Here is a 16,621-nt window from a genome sequence, read left to right as displayed (position 1 = left end):
TATAACGATAATGATATTGAATTATTATTTTTTTTTAGAAATGGTGCAAAGTGACTGCTGCAGCCTGGATGTTTTTGTGCAAGCGTGTGTTTGTGTGTCTCAGTGTGCCTCGTGTGTTTGGGTCGTTCCCGGGGTGCTCCACACTAATTTTCCACTCAGCTGAGGTTTGTGGCCCAGTGGGGGGCAGTGGCCCCAAGGTCTCTGCTGGGAATAATCGGGTCAGAGCCACTGGGCTGCGTAATGACTCTGCACGAGTCTTTTCCTCTGTCTTCTCCCCTGCTTCCTTCTCTCTGCTTCATGCCTCCCTCTTTCCTTCCATCCCTCTTCTTTGCTCTCTCCATAACGACGGTGACCGACTTGCTCTTCTCTCACGGGGGGCTCTGAGGGTCTGGCTCTCAGCGCTGACTCTAAATTTAAACCTGCCATTTGTCAGTGTGGCTGCTCCTTCTTTTGTCAATGCTCTCCCTTGCTCCCTTTCTTTCTGGGTATCACACTGCATTTTAAAAGTATCTCATTTTCTACTGTACTTTATATGTGCAACTTGGATGGGGTTTCAATTTCCGTTTCTCATTCCTCATCCGTTTGGTTGCTCTTAACCATTGGGAAACCGTCCCAATGGGAGGCTTGATAACCGTTATGATGAATGTGTATTTAAGATCATATTCAAATATGCATTGACTCCTCCATAAATAATGTTAATATGTTACTGTACGATGGTATGTAGAGCATGTCCTGGCTAGAGTTCAAACATCTGTCTTCTTTCAACTGAACTCAGTTGCAATAAAGTACTGTGAATTTTATTTTATGCATTATGGAAATTCAATGAGACACTGAATTGAGTAGAATTGGCTGAGGAACGGTAGACATTTCACTGTAAAAGTTGTATTTTTAAACAGTCTAGTAATCTGCTTATACGGGTAGCGTTTAAAACCACACTCTCAATTCTAAGGTTATTGTAAAAGGTAGGATCATGATTATGATGTTTATGCTGTTATTTATACTGATTATTCCTAAGATATCTACAGTAATTTTGGGTCAAAACTCAAGGGTAGCATTCCCAGAATGCACTGCAACGTTCAGTAATAAACTAAATATGAGGTATTGGACGCGATGAGAGAAATGCAATTATAACTCATATATTTTATTATGTCTGGCATGATTCATATTTTACATTCAGTATTTTGAGCTTTTATCACATGCTGTGAAATTATAATTATAATTTTATTTATAATTTATAATTTGATATTCATAAATTTGATATTGAAAATGTATACATTCACAATTTGAAATGGAAGGTCAAATCGAGCACATGGCATCATGGGATACAGTGTTCCATGCAGTGAATTTTCTTCTGGATTATCCCATTCATTGCATTTGCTGTACTCTATTAATTGTAAAATCAATATGTTAGTTTGCTTTTCTTTCTTATGGAACATACTTGTATACTCTCCAGTATTTGCCCCATTAGAGTTCTATTTGCTTCACACAGCTGGCCAGACCTTTGGAGTACACACACTTTAACTCCAAAGTCAGTCACATGAGAAATGTACTTCCTCATGTTTATTACAAATTAGTCTTGGCAAAACAAGGTTTTCCAGTGTGGGCCTAAACTCATTCTTACTGTAAATTAACAGTTTTAGCTGCAGAGCAAGTAAAACTCTGTTGAATAAAACTCCTTGAGGGATTTATTATTTTAGCAGAGCTTATTAATTTAGCTGCTTCTGGCTGACTCTGTTAGCTGCTTTCTTCTAAAGACATCTGTAGTAGTCTGTCTGTCTCTCTCTCTGTCTGTGGGTTTGATGTGAGGGATGGCGTTGCAAGCTCGCTACAAGTCTTTCCCCTCGATCAAAACGCAAAGCTGGCAATTTAATGCACTAATGACATGTTTGTATTCATTTATTGAGGTTTGTTTATTTCCTCTTCTGCTGGCATGAGTGATGTAATGGTATTTAGGGCAGTGTGTCAGAGAGCAGAGTGAACGGAGGGTCACGAGGGGAACAGGAAGAGAGAGGGCAGGCGAGATGCCAGGAGGCCGTCTTTAGTGGTTTGCATGCCCACTTCTGCGCTCCCGTCTGTCTGATCGCTTTGATGCGATTTCATTTCCTGTTCATTATTCATCAAAGTACCACATTTCTCCATGTTTGGGCAGCATTTACATAACGAGGGAAACAAATTACTCCTTAGTCTTCTAATAGAGCAGTTTACTTTACTAATGATAAGGTATTAAAACAAACCTGCCGTGTGTTGACAGATGTGCGCAGGATCACTTATCAAGGAGATCACCAATTTATTAGATGCAATAAAACATAACATATTGTATTATATAGGCCTAATATACTTTTATATTATAAAAGTAAATTATATAATGCACTATATTAATAATATATTATGAATTGTATAGGATAAAAAAATCCTTTTATCCTTAAGTATTTTTTTTACTTAAAAAAATAAAATTATATATATAATTTTATTTTTTTAAGTAACACATTGATCACTATAAAGGAAATGGGAAATTGAAAGTAAGTAGGGTCAATGTTTAGCCAGTGATTTTTTTTTTCTTTTTTTTTTTTTCATTTATTAAAGAAATGAAATGCACAAACACACTGCTATCCATACCACTCTCACTTGTCTCCAGGCCTGTATCACAAAAGCTCATAAATGAAGGCTCATAAATGTTTTTACAGTGCTTTCAGGCCATAGCAGGCATCTCGTTTATAACCCTTTTAAATAAGAAATATTCCCGTTTTTACAAGCAGTGCTGACTTGTTTCAGCCACAACATGTCAAAGTCCCTGTAATCTCGAAATTATGTACAGACAACCCTCATATGCCCCCTATTGGTGAGAAAGATTATGCCTGCGTTTAAACAGGCTTCACTGCCTGCGTACTTTCCTGAAGTCTTGCATAATGGTTGCGGACCAAGAGAGGCTTGAGAGACTTGTTTGGTGTCACTGTACGTAATGTTTTATCAAAAGCCTTTGACCGGTGCGTGTAACTGCAGGATGCACAGCCTCCCCAAATCATCCAGAGACGCACATGAGCAGTTTGTCTCTCCCACAGTACTCTGAGAATGCTACACACCACCCGTAGATCCACCTAGCGTAAGTGTGTGTGTGTTTGAACACGTTGTACACAGCATGCTTATTAAATCAGCGGCAGAAAGGGATTCAGGCTGTGTGATTGGAGCTACAAAGGAGGCCATTCTGATTAAATGCATCTTAGACCTGCTTAGCACAGAGGCACAGAGAAAGAGGATGATTGTTGCCATTTAAATCTCTTTCGTTTCCTCGTTCTTTCACCAGCAGATTATTCCCATTCTGTTCTCCGAGTTCTCCACGTTAGGCTTCTTAACTTTTCAATTCATCCACTGTCCTACCTCTCTCTCCTCCCTCCTTTTCTGCAGTGGAAAACCCTGTCACAACTGTCATCCGTTATAAACTTCTTTCCCTCTTATAAGGACTTTGTGCTGATTCGTAGTTAATTGCTTCACAGATTTGAATAAAGTCAGGGGATTAGTCAGGGGAATGACAGGCTAAAAACCCAGACAGAGCAGGCTGTTTTACACACTCTTGTACAATACAAGCAGGTAAAACTTTGAAATGTTCAAATGTAAAACTCAATAGCATGTTTTCATTATGTGGTTATACCTTATGTATGATTACAAGTAGTGAATTATCACAGCCAGAGAATGTGTTAACTAACATGAACTAAAAATGAGCAATGCATTGTTACAGTATTTATTAATCTTTGTTAATGGTAGTTAATAAAAATACAGTTGTTCATTTTTTGTTCTCGTTAGTTCACAGTTCACCGTGCATTAAATAATGTCAACTTTTGATTTTAAAAATGTATTAGTAAATGTTGAAATTAACTAAGATTTTACAAATGCTGTAGAAGTATTGTTCATGCACTGAAAAAAATGATTCGTTGAATTTAATAAGTTTTTTTTATGGTAAGTGGTTGCACACAATTGATTTTAGCTACATTTAAACAAATGCATTACGTTGAACTAAAATTGATTAGGTTCAACTTAATGCATTTGTTTAAATGTAGCTAAAATCAATTGTGTGCAACCACTTACCATAAATGTTTTTATTAAATTCAACGAATCATTTTTTTCAGTGTGTTAGCTAAAGCAGTTAATGTTAACGAATGAAACCTTCTTGTAAGGTGTTACCCATTTAAAGAATGGAAAATTAAATAAAACTTTTGAATGATAATGTATTTTTAATTAAACTTTATTGTTTTTATTCTGTTTATTGCCTAATAATTCAGACATTTGTTTACTTGTATACAGTAAATAATTGGTAATAGTGTTGTCATGTTAAATCCTTGAAAAATGTAAATGTATGGCTCAGTAGTGCGTTTTTATATGTGGTTAATAAATCATTTTTAAGTGGTGAATTGTCACAGGGTCCAGGACAATATTCATGTTGGTCCACCGCTTGAAATCAGCCCAACATTTTGGTATCTTGGTTCTTTAGCACATGTACATAACCCTGCAAGTCAAGCAGTCACAACTAAAAATCACAAGTGTAAAACAGTCTTAAACGTGCTTAACCTTGGGCCTGTAATCTGATGTGTCTGGATTAGATGTCACAGTGTTAGGGTGGTCTCCTCATCGGCTCTGTGACCCAGTTTTGTGAACAGATCAGAGTGGATGGTGTTTGGATCTAAAGGGTGGGGAGGGGTCTCTGAGCTCTGATCCTCCCCACCTGCAGAACCCGGGAGCGATGAATACGCTTCATTAAGGGTAGAACACAAAGCTGGCTTGTCCCTCGGCCCTTTGGGCCTGCTCTGCTTCCACAAATAGAGTCGCTGTTGTTTTAGGACTGTCGAGAGAGCAGAAACAGGATAGAGTCACCACAACCACTGGTCTTTTTCTTTCTCTGTCCCACCTCCCTCTCTCCTGAAATATGAAACAGAAATATAATGCATGGATTTGGACTAGTAATCAAGCTTGTGTTCCATTTCCTTCATGCTGTGCTGGTCACAGATGGGAGATGGCTGGATGCATTTGTGCAGCTGTTTTTATTTCCCCCCATTCTATCAAATGCTTTGTCTTCCTTTCACTTGCTGTATTTCTCCCCTCCTCAGGTGCTCACGTATTTCTTTTCATCTTTTTTTTTTTCTAGGTGCACCAGGAAGGAAAAGTGTGAGCGGTCATCCGAGCCTCGCCGTTTCGCCTCTGATATAAAGCAGTGTGTGAGACTCAGCGTTCATCCCAACAACATCTCCGTGTCCCAATACAGTGTCATGGTGAGCGCTAATAATCAATTCTCACCTTTGTTCCTTCTGTGTAATCCCACCATGAAATATCCTTAAGGTATACTGAGGAAATACTAAACCTCATTTAAGTGTTTCTGAGGATGAAGCCAAACGCTGGACATATTGACATTAGCCTTCACTAATTCAGTTATGGAGCCCATTGCTTTTCCGGCTCCATCATTAATGTGATCTTGCAAGTTCTGCCTTTATGGATCTGCTTGTTGCACTGATGGGTTTATGAAGACACGTCATACATGTTATTTCAGAGACATTTAGGTCTAGGCTCTTAGGACACATGACACAAAGCTTATTAGTTGTGTGTTTATGGGTGGTGTACCCGTACCTTATGAGATCTAGCATTGACCGGTTATATGCATATCATTTTCTGATTAAAATACATATTCTGCGGGGGAGCGTGTGTTATTGGTCTTTTTTATTTAAAGGAATTAAATAATTGAAGATTAAAAGGGATTTAAGGGAATACAGAAATAGAAATAATGTACTGTAGTTAAGTAATCAATTTAAACTATTGAGATATAATAATATTTTATTTTAAAATATGCATACCTTCACTCTTATTTGTATGCCTAACATATAAAAACATAAAACATTTATTGCCACTTCACATTCAATTCAATGAATTACATGAATAACAATTTGGCCATTTCTAATTAAATTTTAGGCAGTAATTTAATAAACTATGTCCTTAACAATAACATGCAAGAACTTGATTAATTGCTAAATGTAGGACATGAGACTCTTCTTTTATTGTTTGCCAGAACTGAGTTTCCTCCTCACTCCATAAATGTTTCTTTGAAGCTCAGCTTTTTACAACTATGCCAGATATCACCCAGAATTACCAATGTTTGGACATGCGCAGATCTGAATGTATCTTCAGTTAAGGTTTTGTAAATAAGGTACATAACACAAAGTTCCGATACATACATTTCTAGGATCCAGAAAATTGGCTTAATTTGGTAATGCAATTAGGTTAATGTGTTTACATGACCTGAATGTGAGCAAATTCGGATTAATATCAGAATATTGCTGTACATGGAAACAGTTAAGGTGTCGTATTGACTCGTTACCTTGTGTCGTTCCTCATGTCAGTCACTACCGTGCGTGCCCCTATCCTTAGTCGGGACAGTTATTTTTTTATTGGTGTTTATTTACTTGAACCTAGCTAATTGCTGACTCTACCACTCGTTCAGTGTGTGTGTGTGTGTGTGTGTGTGTGTGTAAAATCCATCAAAGCAGGCCATGGTTTCAGACCTTATCCTCATGTAATCCAGCACCTCCTCTGAGCCTTTATATCAGATTAACGTCTCCACTAGAGAAGCCTGCCTTTCAGCTGATTCAGGATCTGTATTCTGGGCCCAAATTCAAAACCTCAACTACTAGGCTGTATAAGAGCTAATAAACTGCCCAGTGTGTACGTTAGGTACATGTCTGCTACAAAGTGATGATTAATCAGTACCTGGGATATGTTTAGATAAACTAAATCATTTACACAGCGGTGTTTCTCCATATATAAGCCCTGTATTTCTTTCAATTAGAGCATTCATGTTGACTATATCTAGACAACTGGTCAAAAGCAGATGTCAGGATATTCAGTAGTAGCTGTTCAGTCGATGAAGAGTTGATGTGATCATATCGCCAGATTCCCATTTCACAAGAAGTCCTTGTATAAACTGTCCAGTTGTGTTCTGGGAGTGCTAAGGCTTTAATCTTCAAATAATGAGCCCAATCCTCTCAATTTTCACAATCTTAGACCAGCTTAGACCAGTTGAATTAGTCCAAGTGGTGTGTGTGTGTGTGTGTGTGTGTGTGTGTGTGTGTGTGTGTGTGTGTGTGTGTGTGTGTGTGTGTGTGTGTTCAAAGTATGTAGTGCGTATATGTTAGGAGGAAAAAAATTCCCCAAAGATGGCAATATCTGAAATCCTTGTCCATTTTTGGTCCCCATGAGGAAAACAGCTTATGAATCATACTAAGTGATGTTTTTTGACAAGGTAAATATATATATATATATAGAGAGAGAGAGAGAGAGATTTTTTAAATCTTATACAGTTACTACAGTATTTTTTTTACATGTATATGAATATATTTATGTGTGTGTGTGTGTGTGTTATGAAAAGACTGGTTAGGAATTTACACAGACAGCGTCAAATTGACCTTTTCCTTCAAACTGGAATTACTGAGAAGAAAACAGCACATCTGCAATGCAATAAATTGCAAACTGTACACAGAAATACACTACAGGCATTCATGCTGTTTCTTGACCTTTTTCATTATTGAATATTTGTTTGAGGAGATAAGCACAAAGCTTCTTTGTTCAGTCTGCAGGGAGAATTTAGGAATTGAAATAAGTTTCTCATCAAAAAGAAAACATTTTTCTTTTTCGATTATTTCATGTTATTTCACATTGTATCCATAAGCTCTTCCTGGACCTTCACTCAGCAGTAGAGCAGCAGTACCACAGTAAAGCTCATCTTACAAGGAATTTATTTATTTATTTTAACTGCTCTTGTTCATATTACTGAGTGCATTTATCAAAGAAGTTTCTTTTAGATAATACAAAGGCTTCGATAAGCAGTGTTTAACAGCTTTAACGTTATCCTGAAGGAGGATTACACTTCTAAACTAGTTGTTTACAGAAAACATCAGTCATGGCTGGATGTGCTATAGGTGCTCTCGGAATTAATTTAAATGTAGATTGATTTTATCCATGGGACTTTAAAGTACAATACGGGGTACAATAGGTAGAACCTTATAGCTCTCGGGGTCTCTGGGGGTACATCGACAGCTCTGTTTCCCTCCACTAGCAAATCCTGAAGCATAATTAGAAACCAGGCATTATCATAAACATAGCCATTATGTTAAGACTGTCTTAAGAACTAGTATGATCAACTAGAAGTTAGTTAGGGGTAATCAGTCTTACTGCTCGGTGTCAAATTAGACCAATCTACGTTTTTATGTTACTGACTTTAAAAAGTTATTAACAGTCTTAAAGAATAAAATTGGATACTAGCCTAACTTGTAAGACTAGTCTTAACAATTTATGCAACTGGCCACTGAAGTTCGTGAGAGTCTGCCGTCTTGATGCATTCTTCTGTTGAGGTAGGAGGTAATCAAAGACACCATATTCCTCGTTTGGACCCTCTGCTGCAAGAGGTCTTTTTTTGTTTATTTGTAGGGTCCCTCTCCGAGAGGGATGATTTTCATATTTATCATGGCCAGCGAGAGTTTGTTAGCCGCTGCTTGAAATGTAATTGAAGAAATTCTCTCTGCATCTCTCTCTAAAAGGAAAAATAAATTAAATCCCAGAGTGGCATCGCCATCCACCGGTGCATCCTGAACTTTAATGGGAAAGCGGAAAACAGCGAGAGAGGGGGAGAGATGGGAAAAGTGTCTGCAACATGTCCCTGCCTTTTCATTAAACAGCAATCTAAAAACAGCCCCGGTCAGCCGTTCGGTTGAGTAAAGGGTGTTTCAGGCCATATCACCAATGTAATGCTGGGTGCAGGGCCACTCTATGCAAGGCTGCGGCTTCCTATTAGTGTGGATATTCCGATTTTATCCACTTCACCTCCCATGATGCCCTCACAGAGCATTACTACACTCTTTCCCAAACTGACCCCCAACAGAATCAAACTGACAGAGAAAGCGGCAGCATATTGACTGTGTCTTTCTAACTATATACAACTTCATTAGTTTCTCTCCCTGCAATCTCTTTATTTGGTGCATTCTTTGACCTTATAACATACGTTTTGTATCCGGATGGTATCTGGATATTCTTTCACTCCTTGCACATTTATCAAATTGTAGAAACAATGATGTAATGGCAGGTGTAAAGGGGGCATTTATTTGTCTCATGACAGTTGCTCTTTCTCATTCTTCTCTTTGCCATCGTTCACTCGTTTCTCACTTCATCTGACTCTGGTGTCGGGAAACATGTGCTTCAGAGCGGGGCTTGAAATTCATTCGAAGGCCGGGAGCCAGAGGGCATTGTGGGTAACAGAGTTGGAGAGGACAGAGACAGAGCATAAAGAAAAAAAGAGAATGAAAAACCCTCTCTCTTTCTCACTCTCTCCTTCTCTCTTTCAATTTCCCACCCACTTGAGTTCAGTGAAACACATTAGAGTCAGTACAGGCTGACTGATGGCTGACTGAAGTCTCTTGATGTCTCTGGACATTTTCCTCAAGGAAATTTAAGAGATATGTGGCTGCTGGTTCAATGGCCTGATTTCGCTGTGGCCACGTGTCAGCTGGGATATTTATGGAATGGCTACGTGTGTTTTCTGGGATGTCTTGATGTCTGCGGCTGGATTGAGATTTCCCATGTGTGGTGTCTGCAGACTTCCTTCTCTCTCAAGAGCCTTTCAAATCACAGACGTGAGAAAATATCCACGTTACAGCAGTTTTAGGAGCAGCGGCTGCAAAAATGAGTTTATGATCTGCACAAAGATGGTGTGTCAGTTTGCGATACATACCAAAGTTTGTCTTGTCCATTATTGCCTTTTATTTTCTCCCCTGTATAACTTCAGCTTGTCTTTTCTTTTTCCTTGACAGCTCGTGCTGGAGGCACATAATGTGCCAGAACTTTCTGCGGGGGTCAACTGCACCTTTGAGGACCTGGCGGAGATGGACGGTCTGGTCGAAGGGAACCGCATTACCTGCAGCTCTCCTGCGGAGAAGGAAGTTCCACGCATTGTCGTAGACCAAGGTGTGAATATATGCCCAGTCAAATTTAAGAGGAAATTGGGCAAAAGGCCTGAATGTTGACGTTTGTTGTGGCAGTGTTAATAGACTGAGACAAAAAGTGAGACTGTGACAGTTTTATAATTGGAGACGCTGGATCGAGAAATCTGCTCCAGACTCCAGAGATGCTGGATTTATATCAGAGAGAAGGGAGAAAGACTGTCTAAGAAAGAGAGAGAGTGATAGGCATAAACACCTGAGCAGAGATGGAAGTTTACATGCTCATTATCTTGCCTGCAGCTGTTGACTTTTGCCGCAGGACGCGTTTTGTAATTGAGTGAATAAAGGTCGTCAAGTGGGAGGCAGTTTTGGCATTCTGTCTCCTGCTCTCTCGTCTGTCTCTCTCCATTTCAGTCTTTCAATTTGAGGCTCCATTGGCATAGAGGTTTGAGAGATTTTTCAAGTAAAGTGATTGGATTGGATCTCCTGAACTGATGACACTCTTCACTCCATCTGCTAGGCTGAAATGGATTTGACAGCATTCACTCCAGCAGATAAGAGAGAGAAAAGATTTTTCAAAAGAGAACATTTTGCCATCCTCTTCCGCACTCTCGTAGATGCCGTTCTTTCGCCTCTCTTTTCTCTAAGATGTGCTTGGTTACCCCGACATAATTGAAACGAACGCACATCTGGGCAGCTGTCTAGAGGCTGGTAATTTTTCATAATATGAAAACGTCTCAGCGTTAGGATAATGAAGACGCGCGCTTCTGCAGAAACAAGGGAATACTCCTCCGCGTGTGTTTCCAGGGCAAAAACAGGTAGAAAGGGGGGGGGGGGGGGGGGGGGGGGGGGGGGGGGTGTGAGTAAAACACAACATAATACAAGGCTGAATGGAAGCAACAGTGTTCTTACGGGAGCATCTCGGATAGAAACACCTGCAAATTATCCTAGTAAATGGCAAAGCGGCCTGGATGTGAGGTTGAAAGAGCCGTGCGCAGGGGTGTGAGGTGTGTGAATAATGATGCATGCCAGTCAGGCCACCATGAAATTACAGGTCGGCCCAATCTGCAAGGGCCCAGAGCTCTGAAATGCCGCAGTGCAAAAACACACTCTCTCACCACTGCATAAGTACACTATTACATACCTGAGGGTGCACACTTATACACATTCACACACTACTGGATACATGTACCATCACTATCATGCACAAACAGTATTTAACCCCTAATATTGGGATGCGTCATACCATAAGTTGTGAATCAAGATGCGTTTTTATGGATTTTGTATGCACACACACATACCCCTGCAGTTATAGGTCATTTATTCGTGCTCTCTTCCATATTCCTCACTTTCCTTTCATTTCTTAGTGTCATGGTAACCGTGTATGTCCTGAGTGACTCATTAAAGGCGGACATACTCTGCAGCGGGTGGCAGGGGGCCTGCACACACACACCCGTGCACACACACACCCGCACACACACACACACTCCGGAGATACCAGCCATCAAGGTAACATTTAGGTGAGCTAATTAGGACAAATTCATTGTCAGGCACACTTTACAGTGATTGATGAATGATTCGCTCTTTGTTGAAGAAACACCACACGACAGGGAAGGGGAGTGCATTAGGAGAACAAGAGAGAGGTTGAAGAGAAATATGTGAGAAAAGGAGAGACTGAAATAGATGGAGAATGGGGGAAAAAGTATGATCTTCCTTTGAGAGTGGAGATGTCATGTCCGGCATGTTGAATTAAACATGAGCTTCTTCATTAGCTCAGATAAAAACACTGAAGATGGACACTTTTGTGCCACATTTCCATTAACTTGTACAGGTTTCTTTCTCTCACTCTGTCTCTCTTCTCCTCTTCTTCAGGGATTTTTTCATGGGAAGGGTTTTAGTTCATTTTTGGCAGAGAGGAGCAGTCACCTTATTACTTCGCTTCAAAAAGCTACTCTATTATCCACACACTATATAAACTACTTACTATATAACCTAATTAAGACATCTTGGTGTCGTTGGTGTATGAATGAGATAATTGCTAGTTTACATTAAACTTAGTGTTTTGAATTAACATGTTGCTATGCTAACAGCGTGATCATCTAAGCATTAAAATACACAATAGGCACAAAGTCCCTTGATATATTTGCAATGCTTCTGGGCAGGTTTCCAGAGCATGCAAAACAAACTTCTATCTACTTGAATGGGGAAATGCCTAAATCTCAAAAACTGCTGATCTGACCCTACCTATAAATGTTTGTTATGCTCAAATAGCGTTATTTCAGGTTGGTCCAGCCAATGCGCATGTGGAGTCCCAAGTGTGCACGTCTCAGGACACTGACTGTTTCTATGGGAACCGGATCTTCTAATGGCTGCTGCAATGTCATGATGACTTTACCAATTGCCAAGTGGCTATTTTATTTATATTGCGTGTTGCACTACCATTCATCATAAAATTAGTGAATTATCATTGTATATACTGTATACAGACTTTACTCACATATTGGGTAAATTAATCCCAATATGAATTTTTAATTAATTTAATTAATTTGAATGACACTTTTTTAAAAAAATCTATACTTGTTAGTGTCTTAATAACATTGTAGTGCATTGTCACTCACCTTTTGGAACAATCTGCTTTCTCTGTAGGCAGCTCACTCGCCTTATATCAACTGATGTAGCAACTATGTCAACACTTTTAATGTTTTCCTCCTGCCTCTTAGGTGACCATCAGATTGTCCAGCTCTACCTCAAATCAAAAGAGACGGGACTAGCTTTTGCCAACACTAGCTTTGTCTTCTACAACTGCAGTGTTCACAAGTCGTGAGTATCTTTTGTATTTACAACTGATGTTGTGCAGTAGTGTAACATCCCATCTATTTTCAAGAATACTTAAACTAATCTAAATCTAAATCTGCACCCTCTCCTTGTCTCAGGTGTTTGTCCTGTGTTGGAAGCCCATACCAGTGCCACTGGTGCAAATACCGTCACACATGCACCCATGACCCGAGCAGCTGCTCTTTCCAGGAGGGCCGTGTCAAACAGCCAGAGGTGAGTTAGTTGTGATTGGTCAGACACCGGGTTTTGTAATTGGCCATCATCATTCTCAATTGGACCTAAATGAGTTAATTGGCGCAGAGGTGCAGTTCAGGTCCTGTCCCGATTGTGAGAACTTACCCAGCCTCATCCCATCACGTTGAGCCACTACACATCTGCTGGCTTTGAATTCGACTTAATTCTCATTAAATCTCTCATATTAATATCTGGATTCCCACCAACATCTTTTTCCATGTAAATTATCAATAATATTGGCACTACTCTCATGCTTTTAGGCCACCGCAGGCCCATCAGATAAATTAAAAGCTGCTGTTGGGGCTCAGCACTTTCCTAACTCACTCTCAGAGAGATGCCAAGGAGGGTCGAGCCATCGAGTTTGTTTCACTGATGCGCCCTTTAATCCCTCCCCGCGGGTCTACATGGCACAGATCACAATGTGTTTATTTCATTTGCGTCATGCAACTGAGAAGTCGGCAGCTAGCATGAACATACAATTATGTACATCGTGCTTGCTTGCTTAGCTATGAAATGCGTAATGAATTATGAGGACACCTGCCCCCTGAGGCTATGTGTTTTAGACAAGCAAATGTGTATCCTCATCATTTAGCATTCATTAACATCTCTTAACAAAGCGTTTCTCTGGCTGCCAGCGTTTGGCGTTCCAATTATCAAATGGACACGCTGTCAATATTGACCAGTTTAATATTAGGATTCCCTATTGTGTGTCGAGCGACTTGCACACAAAGCAGGAACTGAATATTAGCACATGTTAATGACATTTCCACTGGATGTTTTTGTTTGATTTTTGTTTTAAGGCAGGTGTTTTGTCCAGTTAATGAGTTTAATTTGGATTTCATTAACCCCTCATACCGGAGGTCTTAGATCCGCTTCCAAACTCCGGGTGGTTTTGAATTAATGACTGGGGATGTTTACCGTGCAAATCCTCGAAGCAGACGCTGACGAGTCAACTTTGCATGGAGAAATTAGATGACCTTTTGCATTGACCTTCCACAGATTAATTTCTGTGTTTTATACCAATTAAGGGATTGCTGAGAGTGATCTGAATAATCCGGACTTGTCTTTCAATGGATGTTGGAAGCGAGAAGCCCCCCTGTAGTCTGAGCCTTTCAATATGTGCCTGTGAGCACAGGAGAACAGTCTACATTCATAAATAAAACGTGCCACAGCATCAGAATGTCGTCTCTGGCAGGATTTAACAACATTGTGTCTGCGATTCAGTCTCTCACATTTAAATATCTGACGGGTCTTCTTCAGCTGTATACTTTTTGTTTCATTAGCATATTTCAATTTGTATGACACTTTTTATGTTTAACAACAGCAGCAAAGGAATTATGTTTGGTGGCAAAATATTCAAATATTTGAAGTCATTTTCACTTCTCAGTTAGTTTCTCATTTTAATTGGGTTTTCCAGTTATAGCCTACATCATAATGTATCCAGGATGTATTAGTGTTATCCTGTTATATAAAGCAAGGGAATGTGGCATAATATGTGTATATATTCAGAGAGATGCATGTGATAAAAGTATTTAGCATTCACTGTAAAGAAATATTTTCATGATTTGTTACCACAACATTTTTTCTTTTGTCCAGCCAACTTAGATCATTTATGTGGTTCAGATAGCATAATATTTTGAGTTTCTGTTGATTAAACCAATCTCCTTCATTGTATTACCAAATCTGTTGGCAAAAGTTAAACCAACAATAATGTTTTACGGTGTTTGTAATAGCATTTTCTATATGGCAGGTAAAATTTGTTTTGCAGACGACAAAAGTCTGCATATTGATAAATTGCCACTGTATAAAACCACACACTTTTTTGTTCTTTTTTTTTTTTTGGTTATAGATTAGCCAATAATGATTAAATGAGGCATTTTTTTCAAAATAGTAACTGTAGGGTAAAGTGTGTCAGATGCTTTGAGGTAAGCTCTGTCAGTGGATTAACTCAGTGGTTGATTGTAATCCTATAAGTCTTGACATATTTCCCTGTAATTATGGAATAATGATGCTTTTGTTTGTTCAGTCCAGGTTTCTTTTTTGTTTTACAACTGTCCTATACGAGTCTTGATTTCCTCTCTGGCTAGAGTGTGTGACTAAGGGTAGTGCTAAATCCTGTCAGTTGCTGGCTGTGTCAATCCCCCATGTCTTATTCTTGGCTACTGGCATAATGCTGCATGACTAAATGCATGCCGTCCTGACCCAGACGTCCACTGCACTTTAGAAAACAACTTCTGTTATAGCTTGGCTTTTTATCTCCTTTTAGGAATTGCAAAGTGTCTGCTTACAGCATGCCTTACCGACGGGTAATGTGAAATTGTGGTGTGATTTTGAATAATAGATACACTAACAGTCAAAAGTTTGACACTAGATCAATTCCCATGAACCTATAAACCTTTTAATCATGCTCAAATACATGAAATTAGTTTTGTAAACAAATATAAATGTAAATATAAAGTACAATTTAAGAGTTTTCAATGATTGAAATTTGACCATTTAACACAAAATACCCTTTTCACTTTGTGTATTGAAATCAATTGTGAGTGGAGTCTTCCATGCACTTGGCATGAGGATAACTATTTATAACACACATGACTTGCCTTCCATGTAAAGCGATCCAAATCAGTCTTTTGAGTTTCCATGACTGTTAAGATGCTGCCTTAGAAAGAAGCTGCATATAGACAGGAGAAAGTGAGGTAGCTCATTTTATTTGGCTACAATATGGTAGATGAGGCATTAGAAAGAAAAGGAGAGAGGTGTGGGAAATAGGAACCAATCGATCCAGTAAACTCTCTACCATCTTAAGATGTTAATTGACAGGCACAATTGGCGGCTTTGTACAACTGAGCTGCAGATTGTGAAGAGAAGGATTTGGGTCTGAGATCAGAACCATGAGATGGCCTCTCTGCTTTGCCTTCCTCGGGGAGAAACTTTGAAGTAAAAATCATTTAGATCGAGGTGGAAGACAAGACTTGAAGAAGAAAATACCAGCTCTTGAGGGGAGCGAGAGTGAAAACAAACAGATGAAAAGAAAGGAAATGTCAGAGGTGTGAGAGGATAAGAGTATGTGTGATGCCGCAGGAAGTGAAATGGGGCAAGGAACGAGAGAGGAGGGTTTTTGCCTTTGGCGGTAGGGAGGCACGTTAAAGCGCAAGGAGTGCAGGGAAGCCTCGGTAATCATCCAGCTAACACCACGAGAGCTGTGGAGAGAATTAGGCGTTTCATCTTCTACCCGACTGAACGCTGCCATTATGCATACATACTCAAACAGCTCTAATTATGGATCTATCACTCCGTGCCAGCTCGCTACCCTCTGTTCTCTGTGCCAGGGCGTCTTCCTCCCCGCTCGCACTCAATGACTATCTTTGTCTCGGCGCATCTCTAACAGAAGCGCACGCACTGAACTTAAATCTTTTTCCCACCTACAGTATCTCTTTCTTCAGTGTCTAATTATATCAGATCCTGTTCTGAGACATTGGAGATTCAGCTGCAGTCAGCCTCCCCAGTAGTAAACAATTGAGAGCCCAATCGCTGTCTGCCTCACTCCACGTCCCTTTGACAAATACATCATTATGCTTCAGCTCACC

The 16,621-nt window shown here is 39.6% G+C and overlaps 1 protein-coding gene across 2 annotated transcripts in view; it reads left to right on the top strand.

The window, feature by feature from the left end:
• plxna4 (plexin A4) overlaps positions 1–16,621 on the top strand; it is a 211,875-nt gene that overhangs the window by 148,865 nt on the left and 46,389 nt on the right. For both annotated transcript variants that reach the window (XM_084408408.1, XM_084408409.1), the window contains 4 exons: positions 5,135–5,258; positions 9,837–9,990; positions 12,686–12,785; positions 12,899–13,013. In XM_084408408.1, coding sequence (XP_084264534.1) covers positions 5,135–5,258; positions 9,837–9,990; positions 12,686–12,785; positions 12,899–13,013 — 493 coding nt within the window. The remainder of the gene's footprint in view (positions 1–5,134; positions 5,259–9,836; positions 9,991–12,685; positions 12,786–12,898; positions 13,014–16,621) is intronic.

The sequence above is a fragment of the Rutilus rutilus genome, assembly GCF_951802725.1.
Source record: "Rutilus rutilus genome assembly, chromosome: 4".
NCBI lineage: Eukaryota > Metazoa > Chordata > Actinopteri > Cypriniformes > Leuciscidae > Rutilus > Rutilus rutilus.
The sequence above is the reverse complement of the archived record's forward strand: the minus strand, read 5'-3'. Positions and strand labels throughout refer to the sequence as shown.